The sequence below is a fragment of the Myxocyprinus asiaticus genome, chromosome 4 (genome assembly GCF_019703515.2).
Source record: "Myxocyprinus asiaticus isolate MX2 ecotype Aquarium Trade chromosome 4, UBuf_Myxa_2, whole genome shotgun sequence".
In the NCBI taxonomy this organism is placed as follows: Eukaryota; Metazoa; Chordata; class Actinopteri; order Cypriniformes; family Catostomidae; genus Myxocyprinus; species Myxocyprinus asiaticus.
Genome location: NC_059347.1, coordinates 49,033,376 through 49,048,615, shown reverse-complemented (window position 1 = coordinate 49,048,615; position 15,240 = coordinate 49,033,376). Strand labels below are relative to the sequence as shown.

Here is a 15,240-nt window from a genome sequence, read left to right as displayed (position 1 = left end):
TATATATATATATATATATATATATATAATATATATATATATATATATATAATATGATATAATATATATATATATATATATATATATATATATATATATATATATATATATATATATATATATATATATATATATATATATATATATATACATATATATATATATATATATATATATATATATATATACATATATATATATATATATATATATATATATATATATATATATATATATATATATATATATATATATATATATATATTGTATACATTTTGACCGGGGCATCAACTGTGGCTTTAGACATGATATAATGCAGATTTATGAATTAGTTATTTCTTAAAATAACTTCACTTACATTTAGCCTCTTTCTCATGTGCTTACACACAATTTTTGTCTCCCGATGGGACTGTGTCTTGTTTACAAACATGCACACACATATTCAGTACACATACAGTCTCACACACACAAAACAGATATAACAGATGCAAACACAACAAATAAAATATATCAAAAGTAACAACTGTCTAAAGGGTGTGTATGGCAAGAGAAAAAGTTCAAGCACACAGTCTAAATAGGGCTTGAAAGAGGAGAGGAAAAGTCTACATTTTACTCTGTAGCCATCTGCAGACTGATCTGATGATGAACCAGCTTGCAGCATACATTATCATTTGGTAGTTCATGCAAGTAAACAGAATAGATTTTATTTAAACATTTAAAAGTAGTAGCCTATTGATGTTGTATAGTTGTGATGTACAGTTGACGTTTAGTTGGAAAAAGAATATGTTAGTTTCATAGATTTTGACGACTTTGTTTTGTGAGTTGTTTGGAGCAGTTATTAGTTAAGAGTTAATTACAAGTTGAAAACAACATTGAAATTACAAGTAATTGTCACATTAAATATAGATATAAACTTAATGTTATATTCAAATAAAACTTCAAATGAACCTTGATTATATATATATATATCTATCTATCTATATATATATATATATATATATATATATATATATATAATCACATGTATCACACTTGTTTGGCTGTAGTTAATGTATATTTTAAAATGTCAAAGAATTTCTTAATTTTGTCATTTAAAAAGAAATGGCATACTACATACTAACATTTATAGTTTTTTGTTAACATGACAAAAAAAAAAGATATATTTGTAAACACATAAAGAGTTAAGAAGTTAGTCATGAGTTACAATATGGTTTTACATGAAAACGTTTGGGTTATGAATGTTTTATAAGGTTAAATTGGCCAAAATCGACCCGCTAATGCAAAAGGTGTATTGCGCCCTTCAGGTGGACTTGGAAAAATTGTAATTATGAGTTCCGAGCACATGAATGACCCAGCGAAGTCGGAAGTTCAAGTGGGAAACTTGGAATTCTAAATGCTACCCGAGTTGCCGAGATCGGAGGAGTCCTAAACTTTCAACATGGCGGACGAGAGTACAGTTTCTGTAGTGAATGACAGGTTTTGCTCATTTTTCTAAATACAGCTAATTGTTAGCGCTTGCCATTTTGGTCATATTAATTTATGTATATCAGCAACCATTCTATGCTGTACATTTTTACTCTGTGAAAATAGCTCATATTTGACCAGAATTCCATTATCATCAGCAGGCTGAGGGATATGTATTATGGTGTCAAAATAAAAGTTCCTCAAGAAATATGAATGAATTAATCTGGCGTCATCCATGTTTCCTGTTCTTTCCAACAACAAAGCATGTGAACACGACGTACTCGTAATTACCACTTGAGAAGTGGGAAGTAGGAAAATTCCGATAGCACATGAAGGCAGCATATGCCGATTCTGAATGCAAAAGGTGGGTTAAACTGTAAAACTGTCAACACTGTTAGCTTTCTGAAGGCATAATAATTATATTCCAGCATATATTAAAATGTAGGGTATGAATTTAACTTGAGATGGCACAGTGTAATTTATTAATGCATTATTTAGATAACAGAATGTCTTACAAAATGTATTTTGCAAAATGTATTTAAAGGTGCAATATGTAACAATTTTCATGTAATATTCGCCTTTTTTTGCCAATGTGTGAACTGCTTGTAACGCAACTTAAAAAATGAGCCCTTTCCAGACTTCCTAGGTTGCCTATTAAAGCCTGTAGACTGATTTTCATGTGAAGGGAGCGGGTCGCTTTTGCCTGGAAAATCCATAGGATGTGACGTTTACGCGCGCTCCCGAGAGGCCTTCCTCAATGCTTCTCTTCCGCTATTCAACAGCGACAACAAACTGCAACACTAGGTAACGTTATCTTAGAGATGGAATTCTGCAAACGGCTGACTCCCAGCACAACACCGACTCCTACACAAATTCTGAGTAAGCCAAAAAACAACAACAACAACAACAACAACAAAAAACATTTATCTACTGAACATCGGCAGGGCATTTGATTCCTGGAGGGACCTTCGTTCAAATTTGGGGATTAAAACCATTCGTCTTATTGGACAGGTAAGCTTACATAACTGTAAAGCATGTGAAATATAGTGCCATAAGGATTGATCTGTGTAATTTTAGCTAAACTACAATAACACATGAAATGAATGCTAGACAATGTTCAAGATAATGCAAAAAGACCCATTCATTAGTGTAACGAAACTTGGTTATACAGAAAATATATACAATCTATTATTATAAAACAATAGCGCATCGATATATCAAAATGTCAGTTGTGATGGAATCACATCAATACTGAACTGTGTCAACATATTTATAATGTACAGTCTATTTTATAAACAGCTACTGTCATCATCCACCAAATTTAGCTAACAGCTATTGATAAAGCTGGCTAGCTAGCTAACACTGACATAGTATAAATGCAGTCAATGTATCATGCAAAGAAAAGTGATTACTTCAAACTACAGTCTCGCATAGTCAGACCTATATCCACATTTTGTTTTAGCCCTGTTCCATCACTGGAGAGTCAAATATAATATACAGTCTCAAAGTTTGTAGTAAAACAATCATAACTGTGTAATTTTAATTATGCTACCTCATCTGTCAGCATGAATCACTAATTCGTGATTACAACATGAATCACGTTGTCTCTTTGTACGTTACGTCATTGTTTTGGTCGAAGCGAGGGAGCGAGCGTTGCTATGGAGTGTGCGCACAAGCAACAGGTGTCATTAATAACAAGGGTTTCTGAATCTTACATACTGCACCTTTAATCTAAGTTTACAGGTTATGTTAAAGGTGCACATTATGTCATCTCGGACTTACACTGGCACCTAGGGGTGTGGATGCAGCATCATTCAAACACAGAGGTGTTCAGTTACCAATGCCGTCGTATACATTCACTATTCACCGTCATCCATGATTAATTTAATTCATGAGTGAAAGTGTCCAATACCAGGGCGGTTACTGAGATGAAGCGAGTAGTTTTCGGCTGGTCATTTGATTCTACCATGACAACCCCCATGAGTGGACCCTATCCACATAGAATAAAACAGCTTTTATAGGGTTACTGATAGGACTTGAATGGAGACTTCATCTCACGTGAGAGTTCGAGATTTTATACATATATTTCAAAATTACAATTAATTTCTTTAGGAGTAAAACTCCTAATTTTTAATGAGGAGAAAATTACTGAGTGTGCCTTAAAAATATTGCTGGTATTGCTTTAAAAAGCGTGGTACCAGCTTCAACCTGGCTCAACTTGTTAGTCACGCGATCAGACTGTTCAATCTTTCCCTGGCTGGCAGCATCAATCTCGCTGGAAGATCACGTGATCTCGCAGTTGCTCCTGCTGCCAGCCAGCGAAAGATTGAACAGCTCGAGAAGCCGCTTCATTCAGTCGAGTGTTGAGCGCGAGAGCCAGAGTCATGTCAACCGCAACAGCAGGTGAGGCAATATTCTGCTTTCATGTCTCCAAATATACAATATCACACGTTTGATATTTATTTTCTACAATCCCTGGTTTTCTAGAAGCCGAGACCCGTCAGAGACTGCTGCGAAACGTGAAGAAGGAGGTGGGTGACAGTAAAAAAAAACAAATGAACATAAGGCTGAAACAGACTGTAAAATATGACTCATGTTTTTAGACATGTTTACAAAATTTACTGGCAAAAATTAGCCAAATACCTCGAGCGTGTTAAAATCTAACCTTAACCCGAAGGAAAACATGCACAGTAAAATAAACATTTACTTATTCCATATAATTGTCGGTTTATTGTTATACTGTATATTGGTAAAATGACTGAAAAGTGAAATGGTGATCTCAGTCTACAGTATATTATGAATTATTCAGTTGTTTTCACCTATTTATTTTTCTCCAATAGACGACAGCTGCCTTTTTCATAAAGCACCTGTCAAATGTAATGCATACTTTTATGTCACTTTTTTTTTTTTTTCAAACAAAGTGTATTCATGGCTGTAATAATAAAATAGTGTGTGTCAGTAAGGAGTGTGGCGTTTTAGAGAGCATTTTATTAAGGGGGATAGTGTTTTTGACAGTCAATTACTGGTTTCTGTTATGCTCTAATATAGTTAATAAATCTTATTATGCTAACAAATCTCACTACCGATTCAGATGCATTCTAATATACATATATACAGTATGTTATATTAAATGTATTACTTTTTAAATGGATCCCTCGCATGTCAAATCAACAATTTCAAATAGTTTCTGTGAGCTTTCACTGCTTAAAAGCACTTTAAATTAGCTTAAACTGCCCATCTCACCCCCCAACTTCCAGTATAACATGCTAGTCTTCGAAATAGCTGTGTTCAAAGATTTTCTTTGTTTGGAAATGTAAATTACACCAACATCTTATAAATAGGTTTGTGGTTGGCTTCATTAATCCTTTGGGGTGAAAAACAGTGCTTAGTGTGTATGTGTGTAATTCTGTACAGGTTGCATTTGACTGTATGTATGGATAAGCATTTGCACAGTAGTCGAGATATTCCCGTGACTGGACTGACTGTGAATGGGTTTGTGAATTTGTAGATAATTTCCTCACTTCACTTACAGCAAGCTTGTGTTCGCTCTTACCCTGTACTGATTGGGATTGGATGATTTATGGTTCTCCGTTATGTGTTGTGATTGCAGCTGCTGTACTGAAACGCATTATTATGATTACTGGAACAGCTATAGTGGAATAGTGGAGGACTGTATGATGCTCATAATGATAGTGGATCCTTGATCAATGCTGTGTTTGTGGCAAATCTGCTTGAAACCTTGTTTGACATTTGCAGTGCATATTTGGCTGGTTGCCCTTTAGCAGCAAATATTACAGAAAGATAGTTATTCCAGATATTGCATTGCTTATACTAGGAACATAGACAAAGCAACCAAAAAGCTCATTCTGTGTCAGTCCAATATCTGTTTGTGATCTCTCTCTCTGTCTTACTCACACCTGTATTGACACAAGGACAGGGTCATGCGCAGACAACCTTTCCATACTCTACCCAGCAGCCAACCATTTGTTTACCTTTCCTTCTCAGCTTCCTTTAGCTCTCCTAGCTTTCAGTGTGTCCTTAAAGAACCTCTTTCTACATCTTAAATTGAACTATATGGCTGTTTTTTTCTTAGATAATTTCAGGGAGATTATTATTTGTTTAACTAAAGTAAAGGTCCTTATCTGAGGATATGAAATCTGGTGTTGAAATAGTAGGTTTTTCTTTTTTTTTTTACATAATCTAATGCTATACAGCTGTGAAAACCAGAGGCAAGTTATGGAAAATTACTTGATTCTTTTCCTTGGAGTCATCAGGGTCATGACTTCTATAGTTCAGAGTATTTTCTAAAGGCCTTGCAATGGATTTCTCATGTATAATTAATATTTAAATGGCAGGCTTTCCCAATGTTGGAAGTCGCCATTGAAATCCTACACCCCGTCAATGTTGTTTTTGTGCTCAATTAACATTGATTAAACAACAGATGCTGAATTTGACCCAGGGGCTATTTCATAACTGATGCAAAAGATATTAACCATTTCCAAGATGGTTCAGTTGAATAGTTACAGTGCTTTTACTAAGGGGTCACAAAAGTTTATATTCCTTTTCAGCCTTAATCAAATCATGTAAAGTGCTTGAATTTTTTCTTAAAGCAAAACAGAGAGCATCTTTTCAAACATCCCAAATATAGATAGGAGAGAAGGTCAAACCATCCTGCTTTTAAACAGATTATATGTTTTTTCTTTATATTCATGACAGCATTTTTCTTTCAGTGATGCACCATTAATAAAATGTACTATGCTTTTGGCCAGTAATACAAAAATGTGTCTTTGAATGTGTTACAAAACATTTCTGCAAGATGTTGTTTTAGTGTGTGTAAGAGACCTCATGCCAAATAGCATGTAAACATTAGCCACTACCAGCAGAGCGTTTTAAAGAGCAAGTCAATCCACTGAGAATCATTAATTCCTAATGAATTTGTATCTGACTAAACAGATGACACATTATGCTGATGTGTATGTGAGCTATTTATAAATGTGCTGTATTTGGACAGTTGGTATTAATTCTGCGAGGTCTAGCATCTTTGAAAAACATCCCAACTGAGCCAAATGTTGTTTTAGATGTATATCCATATAGAGAAAAACAGCATCCTACATGATATCAAAATGATATGCATTCATTTAAACAAACACAATAATAATGATAAAAAAATCATTTATAAATTGATTTACATTATGGAATTTTTTATTCCTTTTGACTCTGACTCTTTCATTATAACTGTAGTAATAATGTGGACAGTTAAAAAGGGCATAAATGTATCGTTGGGGTAGATTGTGCACAGGTGAAATGACACAAAATGTAGGTCAAGTCATCTGGTAGTAACACATGAACTGAAGGTGATGAAATGTTTCACCCTTATGCATTGTAGACTGATGAGTCATAGATCTGCAGAGAGAAATCTGCTCTTTCGTATAGGAACACCATACAGTCTTTCCCTTAAATGTTTTGTGTTATAAATTAAATCAACACAATAATACAAAAAATATTATTCAGAAATGGTTAATTGCATTGTTAGTTTTTTATACTTTTTTTTAACTTAATGAGTTATGAGTTAACAAGAGTTCAAAAGCAAATAATGAATTAAAATATTATATCAGAATTATATATATGTAAAAAATCTAAGCCATAATGTAGAAAGATGTCTACCTTTTGCTTTTGAATGAATGAATGAATGAACGTTACATTTATATAGCGCTTTTCTAACACTACACTCAAAGCACTTTTGTGTTGAAGCAGTAAACGTATTTGGCTTGCTGTCTGTATACTGGAGGGCTCGGAGCTTGAGACTCAACTCGAATCCTGATTACTCCCCCCCGGACTTGACTTATTTAAATAATGAATCTAGAGAATATGTGGAGATGGGGTGGAGGTGGGATGTCAGGAGAGTTGTCACAGGAAGCTGGTAACAGCGGCTTATGAACTCCTGCTCGTGGGCTGTGATTTGTCAGATTAAAATTAACATGCTCCTCCCAAACCTCTGTTAATTAACTCCATTTCAGTAGTTCATATGATAATGTAATCTTGTGTTGAAGCAGTAAACGTATTTGGCTTGCTGTCCATATACTGGAGGGCTCGGAGCTCAAGACTCTACTCGAGTCCTAAATACCCCCAAAAAGGCATTAAGATGAAAGGACAGTACCATGACTATGGCAGGAAGTATTTAGGACAGCAAGCCGGCAACAATTCTATTTGGTAAATGGCTTGGCGGATGCTTCTGAATTGTTCTTCCCCCCAAAATCTGTACAGAGAGAGTGCTTTAAGCATTTGTTTGAAATTGCGTTCTTGTACGATTGCTGGTCGAGATGGCTATGCTGTGATTCGAACGAGAGACCACCACTCGTCATAGAAGTGGGTGGGCTCACGGTATGCGAACAGGGAAGGTGAAAATGAGAGTTGGCTCATGCTGCATTCGAAAGGGAGGGCTCACACTGCAATTCAAACAGGAGACTGTTCTAAGAGAGAGAGGTTTAGCTCATGCCATTTGAACGGGTAAGACCAGCAAGCAGTCGAACGGGGAAGGTGAGAATGAGTGTTGGCTCGCACTGTGTTCGAAAGGGAGGGCTCACACTGCGATTCGAATGGGAGACTGCTTTATAGAGAGAGAGAGCGCTCACGGCATTCGATCAGGTAAGCCCAGCAAGCAATCGAACAGGGAAAAGTGAGAGCTAGTTGCTCGTACTGCGTTCGAAAGGGAGGGCTCACACTGCGTTTCGAACGGGAGTCTGCTCTATAAAGAGAGATCGCTCACACCATTCGAACGGGTAAGCCCAGCAAGCAGTCGAACAGGGAAAGTGAGCACTAGTTGGTCGTGCTGCGTTCGAAAGGGAGGGCTCACACTGCGATTCGAACGGGAGACTGCTCCATAGAGAGAGAGAGCGCTCACGGAATTAGAACGGGTAAGCCCAGCAAGCAATCAAATGGGGAAAATGAGAACGAGAGCTGATTTGCGCTGCATTCGAAAGGGAGGGCTCACACTGTGATTCGAACGGGAGACTGCTCCATTGAGAGAGAGTGCTCGCGGCATTCGAATGGATAAGCCTAGCAAGCAATCGAACGGGGAAAATGAGCACGACAGTTGGTCACGCTGCGTTTGAAAGGGAGGGCTCACACTGTGATTCGAACAGGAGACTGCTCTATAAAGAGAGAGCGCTCGCGGCATTCGAACGGGTAAGCCCAGCAAGCAGTCGAATGGGGAAAGTGAGCACTAGTTGGCTCGCGTTGTGTTCGAAAGGGAGGGCTCACACTGCGATTCAAATGGGAGACTGCTCCATAGAGAGAGAGTGCTCACGGCATTCGAACGGGTAAGCCCAGCAAGCAATCGAACAGGGAAAATGAGAACTGTAGGTTTGCAGGGGTAGCCTAACTCAATAGACTACCCATAGATAGGGAAATATGGTGCTTTGAGGAGAGGAGGTGGTGACCGCTATCTCCTGTAATGCTAGCTGCAGCTGCTGAGAAGTGAAGACAAAAAGGCTTCAGCGGAAGCATGGTAAAATGCTGCTGCTGCTGCAGTAGAGTAAAGTGGGCCTCCTGCAGGAGCGGAGTTTAAAGCACTGCTGTGGCAGTGGATTGAGTATTTGGGGGCATAGTGAAGGAGCTCCTGTGGGAGCGCTGCTGTGTTTCCATTGCTGTAAATGCACTTCTATGAAAGTATGGAACTTAGACATTGAAAGCGCCTGTGGAGAAAATATTAACAACTGTGTACACACAATTGGTATGGGTGGGGCACTGTTGCTGTGGTATCGAATAGGGCACAGAAGACTTCATTAGAATCATCAGTACCTATAATGGAAGCAAAGGTTAGTTTGTACTTACCTGTAGTGGAGGAAATGGTTAGTTAGGAATATGTACCTTTATATACGTCTGTAAGGGAAGAAGAAGGTTAGTTATGGAAAATGTGTCAAATACGTTTATATGCAGCTTTGAGGGAAGTGAAAGGTTAGTTAAGAATACAACTTTATTACGTTTGTCATGGCAGGGCACTGTTGCGGCAGTATCAAAACGCGAAAGGGGTGATGCTGTGGCATAATTGAGAGTATGCGGGCAATGCTGCGGCAGTAAAGAGCATAGGCGGGCACTGCAGCACATTGTCTGGTGGGACAATGTGGCTGCAGTATCAAATAGGGCACACATAGTTTATCACATTAAGGCACACCTTATTGTGTGTCGGGCTCATTTCGACCATGAGCAAAGGAAATGCCAATGCCACGGTTAATGGGAAAAGCTAAAAGGTTCCGCAGTTGCGGCACCTGGAAAAATACATTTGCACTGCTTTGCGGTGTGGCGATTGGACTCAAGATGGTGCAGAGTATGGCTGCTGCGTTGCGAGCTCCGACACATCATTGCAGTTTTTTGTTTGTTTTGTTTATAGTTCTTATGTTTTTTGTCTTGGATGTTGTCTGCCTTATTGTATACGATAGACAAACACTTTTGGACATTGGTTCTGCAATTGCACACTGAAAACCGGACTTCCAATTCCTTAGTGCCGACCCGCTGTTTACAAATATGCCAGCGGAGCCCTTTGTCTGGGCTGCCCGGCAGCGGAAACGCAGAAGGAAAAGGGGAAACAGAGCCAGCGTTCTCATCAGAGTAAGATGAGAACAAATCGACCCCCACTACCCAGTATTCTACTGGCAAATGTTCAGTCTCTGGACAACAAGCTCTGCGAGCTGAGAGCGTGGATCTCTTTTCAACGAGAGAAGAGGGACTGCTGCATTATCTGCCTTACAGAAACTTGGATGTCTGTGGAGATTCCAGATTCAGCCATTGAACCCGCGGGGTTCTCCGTGCACCGAGCGGACAGAGCGAAAGACCTCTCAGGTAAAAGCAGAGGTGGTGGTGTATGTTTTATGATCAACAAATCATGGTGTGATCAGAGGAACGTACATTCTGTCAAGTCTTTCTGCTCTCTTGTGGTGGACTTCAGGAGAAAAGACAGAGAACACAGCCCCATCACCATCAATGGAGCACCGGTGGAGAGAGTCAGCAGCTTCAAGTTCCTCTGTGTCCACATCACAGAGGAACTCACATGGTCCATCCACACTGAGGCTGTTGTGAAGAAGGCTCATCAGTGCCTCTTCTTCCTGAGATGGCTGAGGAAGTTTGGAATGAACCACCACATCCTCACACGGTTCTACACCAGCACTGTAGAGAGCATCCCGACTGGATGCATCACTGCCTGGTACGGCAATGCAAACTGCAAAGACCTGCAAAGGGTGGTGCGAACTGCCAGACACATCATCGGAGGTGAGCTTCCCTCCTCCAGGACATACTGTATATACCAGGTGGTGTGTGAAAAAAGCTCGGAGGATCATCAGAGACTCCAGCCACCTGAGCCATGGGCTGCTCTCACTGCTACCATCAGGCAGGTGGTATCGCAGCATCAGGACCCACACCAGCCGACTTCATGACAGCTTCTTCCCCCAAGCAATCAGACTTTTGAACTCTTGATCTCTCACGATCAACATACATCAGCACTGCACTTTATTAATCTTATTATCTCACACCGGACTGTCATAAATTATATTCTCTCTTAACAACACATTGGCAACTGACTATCAACCGACAGCCTGAAAGTCAATACAGTACAATACAACCTACTGTATATTTTATATGTACTTTATATACTATTTTTATTGTATGTGTATTCTATATTATGTGTATATGTGTTCTATATTGTGTGTATTGTGTACTGTACATTGTATATTATTATTGTGTTGTGTAATTATGTGTATATTAGATATGTAATTTTATTGTGTAAATCTGATGTTTATTGTAAATTGGTATATGTCTTATCACTGTCATGACTGCTATGTTGCTCCAAACTGCACCCAAGACTTTCACCCACTGTTGCACTTGTGCATATGGTTGTGGACAATAAAAGTGATTTGATTTGGTGGAAGTTTGTCGCATGGTCCAAAGGACACCGCAGTTGCGGCACCTGAACAGCACGTTTGCGCTGCTTTGCGGTGTGGTGGGAGTTTTTTGCATGGTCCAAAGGACACCGCAGTTGCGGCACCTGTACAGCACGTTTGCGCTGCTTTGCGGTGTGGTGAGTGTTTGTCGCATGGTCCGAAGGAAACCGCAGTTGCGGCACCTGTACAGTACGTTTGCACTGCTTTGCGGTGTGGTGGGAGTTTGTCTCATGGTCCGAAGGACACCGCAAATGTGGCACCTGTACAGCACGTCTGCGCTGTTTTGCGGTGTGGTGGGAATTTGTCGCATGGTCGAAGGACACCGCAGTTGTGGCACCTGTTCAGCACGTTTGCGCTGCTTTGTGGTGTCGTGGAGGTTTGTTGCATGACCCAAAAGATGCCGCAGTTGTGGCACATGGACAGCACATTGTGCTGCTTAGGGATGTTTTGAGCTGAAGGCAGAAGCACCGCACTTGTGCTTTAACTAAAATGGTTGCCATATTTGGCTCCTCGGTAGGTAGTGGTGAAGTCTTGGAAAGACACCTAGATAGAGAAAGTGAGAGGTAAACCTGCGTACAGTCCAGTGACAGGAATTTAAATGGGCTCTCACAGAGACCTGCTGGAAGTAATATTGGTGAGACCCTGCGGAAGGCGCAATTTCAGGCGTTGCTGTAGAAAAGACAAAATAATCATATTTAGGTGAAACTTTAGAAAAAATGTGCTAGGGAGTACAGTACATCTTCATAAACAATGTGAAAAAATTGCATAAAATGATCTGAGAAATAAGAGCTTTAGCTCTGTACTGCATACAGATATGCATGCACTTGCAATCATCATTGAAGGATTCACTTTAGGCCATTCGCTCTTTAGGAGTATAACTGCCACCTGTAGAACAATATACTTCTTGCATAGGAAATGCATCGCATAACAATAGGAGTGAAATATCTAGAAATGCGTTGAGTTGCAGCTCTACACTGCATACAGAAATGCAAGAGAAATGTGCTGGGACATATAGTATGTCTTAATAAACTATGTGAAAAAACAGCATAAAATGATCTGAGAAATAAGAGCTTTGGCTCTGTACTGCATGCAGATATGCAGGAGAAATGGACTTGCAATCATTACTGAAGGATACACTTGTGGTCATTCGCTCCTTAGGAGTATGACTGCCCCCTGCTGTACAATATACATCAATAATGCTGGGAGCAAGCGAGACGTGTTGTGGAATGTTTATGAATGAGTTGGGACGCGGTGCATGATCCGCCTCTTGCGGAGCCGAATTCAGCTTGTGTCTGTTCAGACAGAGGCCGTGTATAACTGCAGTGTGCTGGGAATGGTCAGAGCGAGTGCTTCGCGGAAGCGAGCTTGCATTAAAATGTTTGTGTTGGTTTGAAAAGAATTTGTCATTAGATTATCGGTCGATTGAAGGGAGTTCTGTGTTGCATGATGCCCCTGTGTACAGAATAAAATAAATCATGCGCCGAAGGGCACTTTGGAGGGAGAAACAATCATGATATTCATGTTAGATGACGAACAATCGCTGAATAGAGCTAGCCCCCTAAACAAGCTGTGGCATGGTAATGAGGCTGACAGGCATCACCTGTGTGGCAGAACCTGATTAAAAATGCTGGGGGTTGAAATGGTGGTTGGATTAAATAGTTAATCTTTGTTACTTTCACTTTCAAATAAAATTGAATTCTAATGGCATGAAGCCGGAACAGCGCCCGTTCGCGGAGGCAGCTGGCACTGCTTTCCGGGTGGAAAGTAAGAGAACATATGAGCAGTCGTAGAGAGCTGTTTCACATTGTTAAAGTGCAGGAGTGGCCAGTTTGCTGCAGCAACTTCACGCTATAAACTGCTTCATCGAATGGAGCATAGAAAGACAGACAGGGTAAAAAAAAAAAAAAAAGAAAAAAAGAAAAAAAAAAAATATAATATATATATATATATATATATATATATATATATATATATATATATATATATAAAACACTTAACGTGGTAGCCGTCAATACTGCTAAAAACAAAGAGCTGCTGTGGCAGCTTCTGTTGAATAACGAGACTGTTTGGATGGAAGAGCTGTTCTGGTGGAGCCGAATGCTTTACAGGGAAGTTGCATCCGATGATCTGATTGCCTGGGTCTGTTTGTGGGAAAAGGGCAGGGCCGAATGCCGGAAAGACTCTCATGTCAGGAGAGTTGTCACAGGAAGCAGGAAAGCAGGGGCTTATATACTCCTGCTCGTGGGCTGTGATATGTCAGATTAAAATTAACATGCTCCTCCCGAACCTCTGTTAATTAACTCCATATGTGGATTATTAGGAAAACATGATTGATAAGGGCCAATGGGGGGAATTTGGCCAGGACACCGGGGTTACACCCCTACTCTTTTCGAGAAGTGTCCTGGGATTTTTAATGACCACAGAGAGTCAGGACCTCGGTTTAATGTCGCATCCAAAGGATGGTGCCTTTTTGCAGTATAGTGTCCCCATCACTATACTGGGGCATTAGGACCTACACAGTCTGCAGGGTGAGCACCCCCTGCTGGACTCCCTAATACTTTTCTTGTTGTATCCTTACATAGAATGGCAATGATTTGCTGTTTGATGAGATGTTTGGAAAAAGGGATGTATTTAAAATGAAAAGAATGCAGAAGAAAGAAATGGACAAATTAGGGTTATTATTGGTAGTGTTATTATGGTAATGTTGTTGTTGTTTTTAAGCTTTAACAGAAAACAGAATAGATCAGTGGTGAACCTCACTAAATGTGTTTTGTGTTGAGAAACAGTTCCATTGACATTTAGATAAGTATCTCTAGAAGATGGACAGTAGTAACATTTTACTGGCAGTCCCTGTAATCCAGCTTCAAGTATTATTATTAAAGTGCTTATTCATTGGGCCATTTTAGAGACGTTTATCTGTTAACATACCAAAATATGAGAGTTCAGCTTCATATTAGCAACATGCATGTATGTGATGTCATGGGAAATGTGTTGCCCAAGTAACGTGAAACATTTTCATGTAGAGCCATATGGGCAGTGAACAGATTTAGATCAGCTCCACCCACAAAGTGTCTATAATGGTGTGATATTTCATATTTTCATACATCTTCCATGCAAATGAAAACCTTTCAGTACACATTGCTTTCACAAAAGTTCACATGGCTCTTTGTAATACCCCCCCCATTTTTTATACTATGTTTTAAAATAATTACTTTGAAGTAGCCATGACATATGATGTCTTTTGCTGTATAGACAAATGATTTGCATGCCTTAAAGTAATTTAATAAAGCAGCGTGTGACAGGATCTTTTATTTACAATAAGATAAGACTTTATTGATCCCAGGAGGGAAATTGAAGCAGCTCTAGCTAGATAGCACAGATAATGAGAATCAGTGAAGGCGAGTCCGTTTTATTTGTATAGCGCTTTTCATAAAACATATTGCTTCAAAGCAGCTGAACAGAAAAATAAGTTCCTTACAAGTCCCCCCAGTGCAAGCACAGGGCGACTGTAACAAGGAATAATCTCCCCAAGTTAAGTAGATGAGAGAAAAAACCATCCAGAGGATTGAGACTTTTGAGGCTCGAGGACCTCATCTACCTCTGTACGTATGCCAAATAATATATAGTTACACACGTTGGGCCTCATGTATTCAGATAGAAGACAAAGGCAGGCCTAACACAGTCGTAAAACCTGACTGAGGCCCATACAGAGTCATAAATGTTACTGATAAAAACCGCACCAAAATCAAACAAAGGGAGTCCAAAACAGACTACAAATCCCATGAAGCCTTGCTCAATGGGGGATCGAACTCTCAACTCCTATTGGATGAGGCACACAACAGAA

General features: G+C 39.4%; 1 protein-coding gene across 4 annotated transcripts in view; it reads left to right on the top strand.

Annotated features, from left to right (window-relative positions):
• The first annotated feature begins 3,756 nt into the window (after nucleotides 1-3,756).
• LOC127439627 (small G protein signaling modulator 1-like) overlaps nucleotides 3,757-15,240 on the top strand; it is a 59,945-nt gene continuing 48,461 nt past the window's right edge. For 2 of the 4 annotated variants that reach the window (XM_051695839.1, XM_051695836.1), the window contains exons 1-2: nucleotides 3,757-3,867; nucleotides 3,952-3,995. In XM_051695839.1, coding sequence (XP_051551799.1) covers nucleotides 3,849-3,867; nucleotides 3,952-3,995 — 63 coding nt within the window. In that variant the 5' untranslated portion in view covers nucleotides 3,757-3,848. The remainder of the gene's footprint in view (nucleotides 3,868-3,951; nucleotides 3,996-15,240) is intronic. The other 2 variants (XM_051695838.1, XM_051695837.1) reach the window with 2 other exon arrangements.